This window comes from Rhynchophorus ferrugineus, unplaced genomic scaffold (assembly GCF_030347505.1).
Source record: "Rhynchophorus ferrugineus isolate W39M unplaced genomic scaffold, kcgeb_rfMv2 rfM1, whole genome shotgun sequence".
NCBI lineage: Eukaryota > Metazoa > Arthropoda > Insecta > Coleoptera > Curculionidae > Rhynchophorus > Rhynchophorus ferrugineus.
In genome coordinates this window covers 17,069,672-17,088,729 of record NW_027472580.1, presented here as the reverse complement: position 1 = coordinate 17,088,729, position 19,058 = coordinate 17,069,672, and the positions used below count along the sequence as shown (strand labels likewise).

The 19,058-nt window shown below is 29.9% G+C and overlaps 1 protein-coding gene across 2 annotated transcripts in view; it reads right to left on the bottom strand.

Moving 5' to 3' along the window:
• The window catches only part of LOC143195525 (pH-sensitive chloride channel 2), a 70,910-nt gene that overhangs the window by 35,060 nt on the left and 16,792 nt on the right, over positions 1–19,058 (bottom strand). Inside the window, exon 2 of one of the 2 annotated variants that reach the window (XM_076402767.1) lies at positions 5,700–5,848. The exons of the other annotated variant lie outside the window; for it this stretch is intronic. Within the exon in view, the coding sequence (XP_076258882.1) occupies positions 5,700–5,848 (149 nt within the window). The remainder of the gene's footprint in view (positions 1–5,699; positions 5,849–19,058) is intronic. 2 annotated transcript variants of the gene reach the window in all.

Genomic DNA, 19,058 nt, shown 5'->3' with positions numbered 1-19,058 from the left:
ATTAATGCAAGTACAATAGAACAGTAGTAATAAATTAATTTATAAGTTAAGATTAAATGTCGAATGTAAGGTGTAATTAATTTTTAAAAAATTTAATCCCCAATTTACTTAAGTACTCTCATCATTAACAACTCGCAATTTTCGATGAGCTTGAACTACATTTTACGTTTTCGGAGGTAAAAAGCTAAATATGGCGAAGACTACATTCTCCAATTTCCATTTTCAAAGCCGAATCACTTTTAACTGAATAAACGAATTGATTGTTATTTGTCAAACGCGCTATAAATTAATTCAATAATTGCTAGAAATATGGGACTATAGCCATCTATTTGGAACAACCGAAATTATTTTATTTCCAAGCGCATTAGAATGATATGTAATAAATATCAAAATACTAATTCGTTTAAGAAGTGATAATCAGTACATAGTTTTTTTTTATTATTCTAAGTGGTTCCACAATCTGCCCAGTAGGCAACAAGTATTTTTTATGTTTATATTATATTTATACATAGCATGTAAAAAAACACTTCATTAAGCGATCTCCTGTATAAAATACTATCTTAATTAGTTAGTCTTATATTAAAGCTTATTCTAAGTCGAGTCTACACCCTTCACTATCACGTTGCATATTTAGCTGATTAGTGAGTACATTGGAATGCACTTTCAAAATATTTCGCACAAATATGTTGAATTACACTCGTTGTAGATTTTAGAGGAATATCGCGTTGTATCACTTCATTTGAAACATAATACGGAGCATCAACAATGGCACGCAACACTATTTTGGAACCGTTAAATGATGGATAGATTAGATTTGCTAGCGGTACCCCATAGTTGGATTCCATATGACCAAATAGCAATACAGTAATACCTTATTATCTAACGATTACTTGAATTTGCGACCGATGAGCCAATACATTTGATATAATTTAAGTCCAAGTTTGTTTGCTTCTTCCAGGTTAGGGGTTTATTTACATGCACACTAAGATATTTAACTAACATCCTCTACTTGGGGAATTGACAATGATTGATGTTCACTGGTGGACATGTTCTTCTACGCAGGATAAAAGTTATGTGGGTGGATTTTGCTTCATTGGCTTTAATGCTCCATATCTTCAACCATATTTGTATTTGCTCCAGGTGGGTTTGTGGGTATATTGATGCTGTGACTGGATCTTCATGAGATACTAAGATACGTCGTCTGCGTATGTTGCCATAGTAGTTATTTTTGTGGTGGGTAGATCGGCTGTATATCGAAGATATAGTATTGAACCCAGTACACTACCTCGTGGAACTTCTGAATATATTGGATCTAATTCGATATGTTCGTAGTGCTTTAGTGCATAGTGAAGAACAAATTAAGAGACACAGATTGCAGTGGTTCGAACATGTCTATCGAATGAAAGGTGAACAAATTCCTGAGAGACTTCTATGGCGAAATCGATCTTCTGGGTAGAAAACAAAAAATCATCATCTCAGAAAAAACATGATCAAAATATAATATCACACAGCATAACTTACACCATTTATTTTAAGAGTTAACATAAACGCAGGGTAGTAATAATATGAAAAATATTAGAGCAAATTTACTAACTGTACTAAAAATTAATATGTATTGCGGTTTAATTAGAAAAAATATTGGTTTGTTATTTATACAACCGCTATTATAAACAATGTTTATTCCTGACCTGTACCATGATTCAATGTTCGAATTAAAAATTATGAATAACAAAGTTCTTAAGAATACCAGAGAGTTTAACTGTAACTAAGGAAGTACATTAAAATTCAGCATTTACCACAAAAATACAGATGTAAACGTTATACTCATATATGAAGCTTAAAAATACTAATGAATTGAAGAAAATTATTTCGGCTTTTCTCTTTTTTTTTCGAAGGAAATGTATTCATATGAATGTCAAACACTTTTGGTAAAACATGACTGTAGAACTAGGATTATTGAACGAAAAGCTGAACACAATGATTTTCACAAGCTTATATTCAAGTCAGCTTTAAATCTTTAAAAGTTTTGTACCGATTAAAATGTTAAATACCAATTAATCTCTTTCAATTTTTATCGGGTCACTGAGGATGTGTTGGTGAAGATATGCCTTTCCTTTTGATCAAATCTGGTCGTTTTCGCCGGCTTGGTGGCGTAATGGTAAAGGCGATGGGACGGTCCTCCTACTGTTGCGATAGCCGCGGGTTCGAATCCTGCTGGGGTATGGTCGTAAATTTATGTTTAAAATTTGTGAATATTCTAGGCAAGAGTATAAAATCCGACATGAAAATGATCCCAGTCACGCCAGTAACCAAGCTGGGTAAGACCGGATGTCTTCTGGGATAATTTCTAAAGTTGGTCACTCGCCAGTCGGTAGGCTAAATGCTGAGGACCGTGGTTCGGAACCCACGTTAAACTTTAGGCCCAATCCAGATAAACCTGTAGTTGGTAAAAGGAGAGTTTAAAATATATTTTAAAAAAATCTGACCGTTTATCTAATTGTATGCTTCAATTTATCAGTGCTTATTGGCAGAACCTTCTGATATATTCATTTTCAAAACACAATAACTTAGCTGAGCAACGAATGTTAATAAGTATTACATCTCTACTAGAGAGATTTGTTAATTTATTATTACTAATCGCTGCCAACTAACTTAAAATTTGTCTATAGTGACGTGAAGCTATGCACTAAGTTAGGGTCTTTGTTCTGATAGATGAAATCTGAAGTTCTCGGTGTAAGGAATTATTTCGATAGTATTTGGGTGCATCCTTAATACTTCTTAATACTTCATTCTGGTAGATGGAATCTGAAGTTCTCGGTGTAAAGAATTATTACGATAGTATTTGGATGCATTCGTAATACTTCTTAATACTTCATTCTGAAATTAGTAAATAAATTATGACGATATTCTTTCTCGTGGAATACCACATAACTGAATTCTATAGGTTTATATAGGTTTCAGCATTTTATTGTACAGTTTTTTCCTCAAGTTCTTTTCTTTTCTTTCTGATATGCTCGTTTTACGAAGTTTCGCGTCAAGAATCATCCCAAGGTAATTAACAATGTTACTGTATAAAAAGATGTACCGAAGTCAATATATACTGATTTATTCAGGATACATTACTTAACAATCCTCCCCGGATTTGGCGCATCCAATATAAAAAACCATAGAAAAGAATAAACCATATTGTCTTCCTTTTCTAATGGCGGTACATTCTTTTCGAATCAATCCATACTGTCGATCGAGTGAAAACAACAAAAAAATATAGAATATTTAGATTTTATGTTGCATTAATAATTCTAAAGGAATAATAATTAAAGTGTTGTGTTATTCTTGGTGGTCTAACATATATTGGTTTTAAAATATGGAAGAACAAGGATAAGTGCAGAATGTAATGTTAAATTTTTAAGTTATAAAATCAGAAGCATCAAGTTCACTTATAGAGGGAATGTTGCCAAATTTACAACACATCATTTTCAAGAACATCGCATAGATATCAACATGTGCCAAAATTTAATGATAACAAAACCAGAGAGGAAAGTAGTGCTGTAGTGTTGGATGTAATATATTCGTTAATTAGGTTTTGTCCATCAACAAGAGTAGCAAAAATTGTAGGTAATAATTAGACATTTAGTTTAAACTTAATATATTTTAGTAATGATTTAATTTTTTTTATTAGTGAAATGTAGCTAAAATTTGTTGAGAGTGAAATTCGAAGAAGGTGAAATTCAGAGAATCAGAGAAAAAACTAGACAGAATTTTGTTAGGATGCAAGAAAAGTGAGTAAATTTGCTAACAAAATAGACCCAGATCAAATAAACAAAATATAAAACCATAAATGACACCCTAATGATCTAATGACAAAGAAGGAAAAGATAACGCATTTATATATAAGAGTATAGGAAAAGAAATTCTTGTTTTGTCAAAATAAAGATGTGTTGTGAGATTTCTTATTTAAAAGCTTAAAAGTACGATCATCCATTCATTTTAGGTTAATAAATGTACATTATGTTAATCAAAAGCTCAAGGTAGTCAATTCATTAACGGGGTTTGTGGATCAAGAATAGTAGCAAAAATTGCAGTAAGGGTCATAGTTGATCATATTTGGATATTTTTAGGATGATTTCACTGCTTTCATATATAGTGGTGGATATTTCGATTGAGGTTAACTCTATTAATTGGATTTAATCTAAACTATTTTGTTCTTGTTTATCGTAATCTTTATGATTTTTAGAGTTTATGTTAATTGTTCAAATTCGTAAATTAATTTAAATATGATGTTTTTATAAAAATAGAAAGGCATATAGAAATTATATTTTTATTATTTCACTTTATTCATTAATTTTTAAGTAAAATGTTTTTCTATGTTTATTTCCCTCCTTATATATGGTTTCAATATTATATCAATTATTTATCAATCTGTTTATATTTATTTATAAAATTAATTTGTATATGAAAAAGGAGTAAGTAAATGAAGCTGTATATACGCATGCGCCAAATTTGAATTATACTCTGTTTCAAAACTAACTGGAGCCCAATGAGCCCATGCAGCCATTCCGGAGATCTTTGTTATCCTGATTTATTCCCGGTGACTTTTATTGTACATGTCTCGGTCTATTTACTTCTTCTCTATTGTCTAGTAGCAAGAATCCCCAAGTAACATTTTATATTTGTGAAATATCAGTTTAATAGAATAAGTAAAGAATCAAAATATTGCCTTGCGGTACATCAGTATTTCTTTCATTGTTAAATATCTTCATCTTGTTTAACTCTAACCATCCTGGCTGAAATATAGGAGTTTATACTGAAGATACCAGACTTAATCGAAGAAGTTTGCACTATGTCCAAAAATATAGCCAAGCAGGCTTTTTTCTCTACATATATTGCTTCAATAATGTCTATGATTCTGTGCACTTCCTCTATTACTAAATGTTTACTCAAAAAACACCTTCCTCTCATAAATTGCCTTATAATTCTCGATAGATTTTTCAGCACTTGTCCGATTATTAAGTCATAGTCTAGATCTTTCTATGGATTATCCTAAAAATAATACTTATGATAATATATTATAATAATTAGTATGAGTCATAATTTTTTTTCTGTTTTTTTAATATATTTGAAAGTCTCCTTTTACCAACTATGGGTTTATCTGGACTGGACCTACAGTTTAACGTGGGCTCCTAACCACGGTCCTCAGCATTAAGCCTACAGACTTGCGAGTGACCAACTTTAGAAATCATCCCAGAAGACACCCGGTCTTACCCAGCTTGGTTACTGGCGTGACTGGTATCATTTCCCTTGTCGAATTTTACACTCTTGCCTAGAAAATTCACAAATTTTAAACAATAACAAACATAAATTCACAACCATGCCCCAGCAGGATTCGAACCCGCGGCTATCGCAACAGTAGGAACAGTAGGAGGACTGTCCGATCGCCTTTACCACTGCGCTACCAAGCCGGCAAGAATCATAATTAATCAAGAGTTCACCATTCAAAGTACGATATAAATAACATAGTATAGTCATAGTTTATTTATTATAACTCTATATTTAATAATCAAATAAACATGATATTCTGACAGATTTTCTCCAAGAATTGGTAATTTATTTTATACATCACCAAACACTGTTGTGTGAAATGTCTAAATACTAAGAAGTGATAACATTATTATTATTTTAAAGATTGTGAACAAGTTTACCAGTGGTATCAACGCTGGTATTTCCAGTGTCTTCGGTGATGTTAACGGTGTCGACATTTTTGGCATTTCGACTGATGACTTGAATAGCCGAATCTGTTAAGGATGAGGCACCATTCTGTGGTAAAGTGACTGTAATGGTAGACGCATATCTGAAACAAAGAGGAAAATACCAAATGTGAAAAATAACATTGAAATAACTTGCGTAATACAATGAAAAATGACTACTGTTGTCCAGTTAAAACGATTATGCACTTTGTTGGGAATTACTGATATTTAGCGGTTATGCAAACATATGACTAATCAGGTTATTTCTTCTTATAGTGATATAGTGGTCAATTAGAAAAACCACCACCATCGGCGCATCGCAAACCCAACAAGATCTATTATGGTTATAAAATAAACATATCAAATCTAGAGAATTTGTTGCATCACATATTTTGTTTAGTTCCACTGAATAAACAATCTATTCCGATACGATTGACAATATAGTTCAATTACCACGTGATTCAATGAATAAATTCGATTTTATTCTTTCTTTGAGAGTTATACATTCATTTCAACGCTTCTCCAATATTTTGACAGCTTTTAGAGTAGAACAAATCATATTTAGTCGCTTTAGGGCGTTTTCACCAGATATATATGATATTTTTGATAAAACAACATTTTTAATTTAGATGTCTAGTAGTAGATCCATATTCCAACCACCAAAAAATCTATATATGGTATTAATCAGGTTAGTGCTTTCCTTTTTAATGAAAAGGGGGCATCAGAAGGCCTGAAATTTGGCGCAGTTAAAGTTTATATCGAAGAAGAAATTTTAGGACTAGAACATTTATATAATATAGGCTACAAATAAATACTTTCTAATAAAAAAAATACACCCAAATCAAGTAAGAAGGAATAACAGTCAGATCGGTGACACACAATAGATAAATAAATATTTTAGGCTCTATTTTTATTCCAGCTTCAACACTTAGACGGTAATTATTAGTGTTGGGAACTATCGACTGAAATCGACTATCGACTGTTTAGTAATTGACTACTTTTTACTATCGACTGGTTCAGTCGCTAATTTTGGCTCGACTCCTATTATTATTATTTACAATCGACTGGTTCAGTCGTGTACTTTTAGTTACTATTTTTGGTTCTACTAAAATGTACCCAATTTATGTTTATATAGATTTATATGTAATATATATAGTTTTATGATTTTTTTGGTAGTTTGCTTGTAAATAACAATATAATGTATATTAATATAGCAGCATTTTGGAACGATATTTTTCAAGATTGTTAATGTAATAGGTTAAAAAGATTAAAATTGTGAATGATAAGTAGTAAAATACTTTTGACTGTTTTTGTGGCAATAATAAGTAATAATTCGATTACTCTCTCGATTTTTGTTAAAAAATATTTCCATTCGATAAAAAAAGCATTTACTTTATTTAAAAAGGGTCTAGTAGTTATTGTGTGATCATTTTTAATTAAGTCATGTCATTAATAGTAATTAGCATATTAAAATACGATAAAAAATTTTTGGGATATTATTCCATTCCCTAGAAAAATTACATTCCTTTTTACAGATCCACAGAACATTCAAATATAAAAGTAATTATACTTCGTTTAAAATAAAATTATTAATTGCATATTAATCTTTGCATGTTCCCTTTTCTTTTTTAAAGTTAGTACGTGAAGGAATAAGTACATCTCTGTCACGCTTATACTACAGTTTAAAAATATAGGCACATATAAAATTAACTGCTCCAAGTAATTATCTCCGTCCTTTCCTCTCTCACAATTATATACAGGAAAGGGTTCGTACATCTTCGTCTGACATCACGAATTGAACGAAACAATCGAACCGTGCATTTGACTGAAAATAGTAATTACTATTTTCAGTCGTTAGTTTTTTGGCTATGGACTGTTTCGAATGTTTGGCGACTATCGACTGTTTCAGTCGTACTTTTAGTTACTATTTTTCGTGCTACTTGTTTATTTCGGCTGATTTTTAATGTTCTAACAGTGTCGTCCTAGCCATGACCTTGACAAAAATGTACCCAATTTATGTTTATATAGATTTATATGTAATATATATAGTTTTATGATTTTTTTGGTAGTTTGTTTGTAAATAACAATATAATGTATATTAATATAGCAGCATTTTGGAACGATATTTTTCAAGATTGTTAATGTAATAGATTAAAAAGATTAAAATTGTTAATGATAAGTAGTAAAGTAATTTTGACTGTTTTTGTGGCAATAATAAGTAATAATTAGATTAATCTCTCGATATTTGTTAAAAAATATTTCCATTCGATAAAAAAAAACATTTACTTTATTTAAAAAGGTTCTAGTAGTTATTGTGTGATCATTTTTAATTAAGTCATGTCATTAATAGTAATTAACATATTAAAATACGATAAAAAATTTTTGGGATATTATTCCATACCCTAGAAAAATTACATTCCTTTTTACAGATCCACAGAACATTCTAATGTAAAAGTAATTCTACTTCGTTTAAAATGATTAATTAATTAATTGATTAATTGAATGTTAATCTTTGCATGTTCCTTTTTCTTTTTTAAAGTTAGTACGTGAAGGAATAAGTACATCTCTGTCACGCTTATACTACAGTTGAAAAATACAGGCACATATAAAATTAACTGCTCCAAGTAATTATCTCCGTCCTTTCCTCTCTCACAATTATATACAGGAAGGGGTTCGTAATTCTTCGTCTGATACCACGAATTGAACGAAACAATCGAACCGTGCATTTGACTGAAAATAGTAATTACTATTTTCAGTCGTTAGTTTTTTGGCTATGGACTGTTTCGAAGGTTTGGCGACTATCGACTGTTTCGACTGTCGATAGTTCCCAACGCTAGTAATTTTCATATCATATATTAATAGACCAAGGACGTATAATTTTTAATATCAAAATCTAGCGGCCCAAGTAATAAATACGTTAATACGTGAAACAAGAGTTAAAATGGATGTTGCAAAGAATATTAACAACTATAAAATAGCTTCATAGAATTTTAATTCCTCATTTGTTGTTATTAGTTCCCACGTAGGAAATCACATAAATTAGAGAGCAGTGGACTAAGGAAAGCTATAGAAGGCAAATTAAACATGAGCTACTTGCAAGGGCGTTACCAGATTTATATAAAATACAGAAAATAAGTGTTTAGAAAGTATATAAAGAAATTATTTTTTAATCAGCCTGGTGTATTTATTGTTAAAACATAAATTGTAATATCATGTTTATAAGATAAAAGTAAATAAGATCGTATATACTTATATTTGATGTTCTGAAGTTGTTACAATTCTGAAAATAATCTGATGATACTTTTGTTGTAATGTACTGGTAGTAATTCAAACTTAATCGAAATTATATATAATTAATGCAGTTTAAAAAAGGTTAAAGACTTAGTTCTTGGAATAGTTTGTATACATTTTAAAATGTTTTCAACGGACATGCATTTTACTTAATACTATATATCAAATATATTTTTATATCAAAAATAACTCTGAAAATATTGTCCAAACAGGTTTTAAGAGCAAAACATATCATCTTTAAATAATTTATTTTACTCTGTTTTGTGAATACCTTGAATAAATCATGGTTGAATTTCGACCATAGAGCCATCACTACTCTGCTTTAATTTCTGATAATTCTTCCTGATTCCTTAATATCCTGATTTAACATCTGATAACTTTTAAGGTAACAACTACCTGACAAAATTTTACTCAATAATTGGCCTACTTTCCTCTTAACATTTCCCAGTGATATATATTAGCCAAGAAAGCAATCTGAGCATAGTTCAATGGTTTAATATATGAGGAGTTCAGTTGATGGGGATATTTCAGTCTCATGGTGTTTCACAAATAGTAATTTCCATTAACCAAGTTGTTTAAAAAAACTATAAGCCTTCAAAAAATTTTCACAAAACAAAATATAAGACGTATTATATGTTTATTGTTTTTATCCGTTTTAAAAATAGTCAACATACTTGGGATGACCTGACAAATTCGAACATTAGTGTTCTAACAAAATGATAGGGGTTAATATTGCTACTAAATGTCATGAATATTATAAAATTTAAAAAGAGACTAGAAAATATGACAACAAAAATATCACTGCAAGATTGACACAAACAAGTACCTAATAAGTCCTTTATTAATTGTTTTGTATTTATTTTCTAAGAAATAACGTTTAAATACATTTTATATTATTTAATTGTATAAACATATTATTTTAATAGAACTACTTGGTATGTTAATATTAAAATATTTAATGTTTTCAAATGAAAGCATAATGTTATTTGTTTTATTTCATTATTTTTATCCGTAGACTGAACTTGATGAAATATATTAATAATTCTATAAGTTATTTATGAATACTACGAAATATTTATGTTATTAGCTTTGTTATTGTATTTTAAATATTCCTGACAATTAGCAAATAAACAAATAAATATGCTGACAATAATATTAAAATGTGTTATTTATTATTGCGTATTTGAAAAATATAGAATTATGATAGAAGCTTCATTTAAACGAATTAAAAATACTGCAGAAATACATGATTTACTTTTGCAATTTAGTTTAAATGTCCTTCATCATTTTTCTGTATATGTATATTAGTTTGAGATATTCAAACGAAAGATAATTTCAAAGCAAAAGATAAAGAATAACTGCGTTAAATTATTTCCAAAATAATGAATAAAAAGAATTGTGTATCTTGATTTAGCTTTGTTTTTGATGGGAATAATAACGTCAATGACCAAAAGATAATTTTGTTCACTTTTCATTTGACAATCTTGTCCTAACAATTGTAATCTGCGTCTCTAAATTTATTCCTCAGCTGTAAACTGATCATCGAATGCATTTTCTAATATTAGCCAGATTTGGATTTTTAGAATATTTTTTTTTTGATTTGGACCTTTATTGTGAAAAATCCGTATAATGCAATTTATTCACACTCTTGTTAATTGTAAACGATGTATCTTGAGGTTATGCACGAATCAATCTATTTCCTTGGTATTAGAGATGATCTGTATGATCTGTAGAATACGGTGGGTAACACTTCCCATTTTAATATTTCCAATTATGTTTTCAATGGTTTTGTAACATATGGCCGATAACATAATATAGAACCTGCAAATTCTCATCTTCAATTTGTTTTGGCTGTCCAGAACGCGCTTTGTGTTCGGTATCAAAATTTAAAACCACTTTTGAAACGTCAAAAGCATTATTCACATGTTGAAATTGGACATCATCAGAGCATAAGACACGTTTTTCTTCAAAATTAAGTAAACAAATAATAGTTCGCACAAACAGGATTTACTCGATACAAATTCAGACGCATTCAACGCACTGAAAAATATATTTGTCATAGAAGAATGTTTGTTCACACTTTGACAAAAAGACACATAATGAAAAGCCTGTGAGTGAAACTTCAACATGAAATTAGTTACAAATGTACCCGATGCAATGTAATATACAGAAACACCATCTATTTTAAAACCTTTAATATTATTTTATAGACCTAATACGTTCTCGGAAAAAACCACGTGAAATTTCACTTAACACGTCTACTACCAATAACGCCCTAGCCCTTAATGAGGGGCTTTCATGGGACGCCAATTACGCTCCAGCGCGTTATATGTGCGGTGGTATTTCTAAGCCCTGTATATAGTTCAGTATCACTGCTAGAGTGCACATACCGTTACATTGGAATTATATGAAGACTATAGGTGAGTCATTTACGTTCTTGGTTTCGATGTTTCCTTTTTGATTAATTTGTATTACAAAATTGCATATGGCGAGAAAAAATATCGATATGAAAAAATAGATATGAAACTTTACAATAAATATTCAGACAATCTTATTCCAATTTATAACTTCCGTTTGTCTGTCAAAAAGTGTTCTAAAGACCCCGTCCATACCTTCTTCCAGAGCGGTTATTAGCGAACGTGTTTTGAAAATACGAGAGGAGAAGAAAGCAGGAAAGGTAGTGAGAAAGCAATACAAAAATTGTTATTTACAAAAAAAACAAAAGGCACTGTTCATGTATGAGTACGTGTTATGTTTTAGTAGGTATCGTGAGTGACCTCTTATGATTTATCTGAATAGGGTTTTTATTTATTTTGTGGGTTTTAGTGAAAATATGTATTAGCTTATGGTGGTTCATTTATTTCTATTAACTTCTCAATTTACTTGAATAGATATATTTTTTATTTGTAGTAACATTTACTTAATTTGTTTTTCTCGTTTTTCGACTGAACAATTTTTATCTCATTTTAGTAGTTGAATCATTCCCATTATATATATAAATAAATATATATATATATATATATATATATATATATATATATATATATATATATATATATATATATATATATATGTATATATATATATATATATATATATATATGTATATATATATATATATATACATATATATATATATATATATATATATATATATATATATATAATTTTGTTATGGTATATTAAATTATATATTTTAATCGGCAATCTATTTTCCTATTCTGTCCATTTCCATTCGCCACGAGATCACGTGTTATCCCGTAATGGACCCACGTTAAAAAAACGTTATTTGGAATATTTTATTGTTGTAATCAGAAGAAACGTAGTCGATTTCTAGGCTAAGTATTTGATCCCAGATCGGCAGCGAACGTGTTAAGCATTGTATTTGAAAGACTTTAGGCCTACAGACGTTAGACTGTAACAGTGTTCAAGCCTCGGAACAAGACAGAATTTGCAAAACAAATAGTTAAAGAAGCCAGCTCTTAGTCTTGATTGTAATGTTTCCTCTTCTCCAAGATGGCCGGCCACTAGTCAATATTTAGTGTATATTCCATAACCCAAAAGCCTCAATACCTGTATTACCTAATATAACGGCTATCATCAGCGAACTTTAAACCCATCAAAAGTTTGTAGCATCATAATGAACACCATGTCAGTTTTTAAAATTCGTACGATTCATAATAATGCTCTTTTACTGCTATTACACAACTTTAGAGACGAATAAATAAATCACAAAAAAAGAAAATAAATCACCTTATATAAACACTGGTGTGAATTTAAATAAAATTAATATCCTTTTATTTATAAGTTTTATTTATTGCAATAAATCACATTCTTAGATAAATAGAATTGTTATTGGTTATTTTACAGTTTAACCTGAATTTTCTTGATTACATTACATTTCTAAGAAACAAAACCGCAACTTTTATACTATTTGATTTGATAAAAATGTCATCAGATTTTCATATTCGTTTAAGAAACGAATTGGTGGTTTCTAAAAAAACTATTATGAATTACTTGGTCTCATATTTAATCCAATTCTCATTAGGAACTAAACTCAAACATTCTATTAAGAACAAATATGTTAGCTATTTTATAAATAAATTATAAATATTAAGAAATACTATTTTAATTATTTCTATTTTACAGTAAATAATAGAATTTGAATTAAAATTAGAACACTGGTGTATAAAGTAAAGAACTTGTTAGTTATTTTATAAATAAATTATAAATACTAAGGAAGTATTTGTTATTATTTCTTATTCTCTAGTAGATTTCTTTATTAAATAATAGTAGTCACTGTTAGTATTTTCACTAAAAAAGACAATGATGTCCTTCAAAATTATATCTGGCAACACTAAAATTCGATCTAAAGTAATTGTTTTAAAGTTAGGTTTAAAGCACGCACATTTGATTAAAATTAAAATAAAGTTGACATATCCAGCCAACAATCATGTGATATTGTGTATAATTATTATGTTGCCAATTGCGTTTTTGCTTTTCACGTATTAAAAAATATATTCAAACCTCAAGATTGTACTTTTACAGTTCACCTTTGTAAATAATATAAACATACGATAAGTTTATACTGACAGTTTTGGATCAAGTTTGCGTTTATATTATTATTTTATTAAGTGGTGATGAATGAATTCATGTAATTAACCGGAGTTAAATAGATTTTCAAGAAAAGGAGATAAGTTGACGTTGGATTGGCAATCGTTCTGCAGTTACTCTAAACGTTTCTTGGTGAAATTAAGAGGAGAAGATGCTCAACGCGCCAGCTATAGCTTATAGCCATAAAACTATTCGAATTAAGAAGCATCCAAGCTTTGAAAAAGATCCCTAATCGGTAGATTACCGACACATGCATTACAGTTCAAGGTGTAAGGCCACCAAAAGCGGACTAAGTTACTGTGAATTAACATAGTCTACTGGAATTTGTATAAAAGCTTGTAGTTCAGGGTGAATGGCCACGAAAGGTGGATTGGAGTAGGATTATCAGTCGTGGACTATTAGAATTTGGTGTCACCAACGCTGGGAAACTTTCTTGACTACTTGAATGGTAAACAAGTCAGACGGATTGGTCTTGTTTTTACCCTCAGTGTCGCTTTCAACATCGCCGTTCAATAGGTCGCCTCTTCATTCTATTAAATAAAATAAAATTTTTAAATAAATCAGCAGTTTTTGTTTTCTAAACCTTTTCACTTATTATAATTTATATACATATATAGAAATATAGAACAAACTTAAAATTATAAAACAACACTAAATAAGTTGAGATAAAATAACCATAGATTTTAAGACAAAGAAATCATAGATATTAATTATAATTAAAAAAACCATTAAGGCATCTTATCAATAAGCATTACCAAAAAATTACCTTATAATAAATTGTTTAAAAGAATATCAACGAACGGTCATTTTAAACCAATCACCAATTATTTAGGTCTTAATTATACAATTATTATAATATAATAATATATTAAACTATAAATAATAATATATAAAACCAGACTTTTTAGACGTAATTTAGTTTTACATATTTATTTGGTCTTCTTTAAATGAATCCACATAGAATACAACTAATAAACCAAGAAATATCCGATCAATAACTACAATAGTTCGAACCTCAACATGAATAGCACTAAAAATATCTATTTCGGTTCTCCTACTGTTACGATAATCGCGGGTTCAAATCCTCCTGAGGCATGGTCGTAAATTTATGTTTGTGATTGTTTAACATTTGTGATTATCCTTGGGCAAGAGCGAAAAATCCGACAAGGAAAATGATCCCTGTCACGCCAGTAACCAGGCTGGGTAAGACCGGATGTCTACTTCTAAGTTGGTCACTCGCTAGTCAGTAGGCTTAATGAGAAGACCATGGTTCGGAACACCAATTTGTAAAAAGAAGACTTTAGGATTGTTGCAAAAATATATCTCATAACCGGTAAACACAATTACTTATACGACATAGACGCACAATAAAGACGGGAACACCTATTATCAGTGTTTTCGGTTTATCTAGCGATCAATTTACATCATAAAATTATATATAAGTGTGTTAGAAACAACAAATACATCATTTTAAATGCGACAGCAGTCTTCAAACGACAATAAAGTGCTCCTATATCAGCGATAAGAATCATAGACTTTTAAAGAGGATTATACGCGTTTATTTTAAATCATCTAACGTATCATAATATATTTTTAATTGAAATACTTCAGAATCAAGAACGGTTGTTATTTAACACGAATTATGTTATAAAAAAGTTTTTTTAACTTGCTAAAACAATCTAAACATGTATAGTTTCAGTGTAGAAAAGAGACCTTTAAATATAAAAATATATTTGTACATCATTCAGGTCATCATAAATCATCGGTCTCGGTAATTTAATTATCACTCGTTTCAGACAAATTGAACCATTGTCCGGCTGATAATCAGCGTTTGGTTTTGAAATTATGTCGTAAATATTGACAATTGGTTAAATAAATAACACCGTGTCATTTGCAATTTTAAATGATAGCTGGAGATTTGTCGGTTTCTGCGGATAAAGTTAATGGTCACGATTTTTAATAAAATCCATTAACGATTTATTATTTAACGTCATACAATAAGTTTATTAGAATGTTTTGACGTATATGTCAGACGTCGTCGTCATATTTTTAAAATTATTATTAGTGGTTCAACAATCTATCCAGTAGGTAATAAGCACTTCATATAATTATAATATATACATGACATGTAGAAAGTGGTCCCTTGTGTAAAATATAATTTTAATTAGTTAATCATACTCTAAATATTATTGTAAAGTCTATATATGTCCTATAACCAGATTGGATGGTGTTAAACATTTTAGTCTACGCACTTTCCTATTACGCCACACATTTAAATGATTAGCGAGCACATTGGAGTGTACTAACATCCTTTCAAAGTAATTAACAAAAACATTTTGAATTACACTCGTTATGGGTTTTAGAGAGATTGACAAGTATGTTCTTCCAGATCCAGATCCATATCATGATATTTAGCAACCTCAGTTTGGGGATGTTGATAATTATTGATATACACCGGTGGGCATGTCCTTCTAGGCAGAATGAATCTTACATAGATAGATTTTGTTTTATTTGCTTTTATACAATATATCTTCAGCCACAGGTGTATTTTATTAAGGTGTGTTTGGAGATTATTTGATACTATTACTCAATCTTCGTGAGATGCTAAAGTGACTGTGTCGTCTGCATATATCCTCACAGCAGTGAATTTTGTGGTCGGTAGAAACAGTTGCCCAGTACCCTGCCTTGCGGAACTTCTGAATATATTGGATGTAATTCAATGAGTTTATCGTATTGTTTTATAGTGAAATATTTATCTGTGACATATGATTTTTGAAACTGAAAATGTGAATGAGGGAGTTGTTTCTTTAATTTAACTTGCAGCCTTTTGTGATATACTTTGTGTGCTTATCAAAATCCTAGTCCATATTAATTTTTTGCAAGTCTATGCACTTGTTATATAGTACCGTGCTTATTGCAAAATCCAAATTGATGGCCTTGTGATGAACAGTCTTTCTTTTCTCGATTATGTTATTAAACTTTCTTATGTATAATTTCTCAGAAACATTCAAAAATATCGGTAGATAATTTATAGGCTGCCGGAAGGTGGCATCTTCCGCTGTTTTTCTTGGTTTGGGAATCATTATTATATTTGCTACTTTTCAAATATTAGGGAAATAATTCGTTCGTAGTATTGCGTTAAATATAAATGTTAATAATTTCACACCCTTTTCTGATAGTTCTTGCAAAAATTTACTGTTTATGAATCTTATCCGGAAGCTGCTTTACAATTTATCTCTCTCGTAATTGTTTGTCTGACTTGTTAACTTCTCTAACAGTAGTTTTTTCATATGACAGGTCCATTTGAAATAACGAAGGATAGTTATTATGATAATTAGGAAGCTGGTAAACTTATTGTTTTTCGTCTTTAGATAGCTCAGACGGGTAAAGCTTAAATACAGTTTTTATGCGATTTGAGAAAATATCAGCTTTCTCTGTATTGCTTCTAACAAAATCATTATCATGTTTATGTAATGTATGCAATATTTATACAAATCAATATTAATGTATAGTTCAGAGTAGTTACAGGAGCAAGATTTTTAAACATGTACATTTGATAAGAATAAAAATAAGTATGGAAATAAGAAATCTGTGGGTACTGACATTATTGCTGACAATATTGTACATATTTGAAGTATGTAAAGTACAAATACGGTACTAGATAAAAAAATATAGGGAAAATATAGAGAAATAGCAAGAAAAGAGTCAAGATATACAAGGTACATATAGAACCATAGATGGTGTAAAAACAAATGAAAAAGAAATACGTAAATATACGCAAATGAATATAACGATGCTATTACTTATAATGCTATGATACGTAACCACTGGCACATATTTGATTTTATTTTGACTTGAGTTTTCTATTACATTAATTGCCCTAAAATATTAATTAAAATCAGTTTATGATGAATTTCCAAAAGAAACAGCTTAAGTAATATAGCAAACAATAATATGCTTAACAAAATTTATTCCTCAACGAAATATGAGCTTTTAAACGTAACCAACTTCGATGCTACATCGATCGACATGAACGATCATATACTACATATTGTAAGTATCAATATAGTCTGAAAAACCACCTAAACAACGAAAATAATTGATCGATAATAGTGGAATCCAAAGTCACACTCGTCACAACATCATATCACTGACAACTGTATTTTCTGAATGCCTTAATTTGAACATAAGGATGGAAAAAGTCATCATCCTTGTGTATTAGCTATTTGTAAAAACTTGATGGAATAAAAATTATAACCTTAATTCTTGTTTTCATTTAAGCGAATGTGTTATTTGTGTTTACTAATTACAAATATTGGTGCTTATTCAAACATTTGCTACATAGTTATTATTGTTTACTTATTATATGCCTTTCACGGCTCCGTATATTTACCATTAATTTTATAACACCAATTTTTTTTAATTCGATATAGGCAAGTGTGCGATTAACACTCTCTATTTTTTTAAATAAGAGCTTGGAGAGCTTTGGGATTTAAAGGACCAATTATTGACCAAAATGAATACGTTCGACGCAACGATGAAAAAGCTGAATTATACTGAGAGTATTTAGCTAACGTATTCCAATTAAATAATATAGAATGATATAGAATAGATTCAAATATAATATAGTTAGTTATAGTTGTAAATCTGATTTCTTCAATGGAAGTTACCTCAGAAATTGTCAATAATATCAATCCTAAAAAGGTTCCTGGAATTGATGATCGTTCAACTGGGTTACTGAAAGAGCTTTTACGAAAAGCAATCATCATGTTGACATGCATATTTACGCCTGCTTGAGACTGAAATATGCTCCGGAATATTTTAGGATTGCCCGAAAAATTATGCTTAAAAAACCTGATAAACCGGCAGGACAAATTGGATATAACAGGCTTAGTTCGTTGCTGCCTGCGGTATCAAAATTATTTCAGAAACTTCTGCTAAAACGCATTAAACTATTTGTGGAAATTCCGGATTTCCAATTTAGAGTTTTATGAGGTGCAAATATAGGGTTGCACTAAAACATCAAATAAACTATTAATGCAACGCAGCCAAAACAAAGTTCTACGATTAATTAACAATGCCTATCGCTACATAATCCACGAAGGACTACACGATGACCTCGAAATCAAATGGATACACGAAGTCACCCAAGATTTCGCCTTAAAACATGAAATAAAGTTGATAATTATGCGACATTCCATGTTGCACAGCAATATGGAAGCGATACAGCTACTGGACAACGCACAGGAAGTCAGAATATTGAAGCGAATCAAACCACGCGAAATTGTTTAGTGTATAAGTGTATACTCAATTTTAGCTTAAGTAGTTTAGTTTTATTTTAATTTGAGACATTCATATATTTGTAATATCATATCACTTTGATTTGTTTGAACTCAAATGTCAATATAG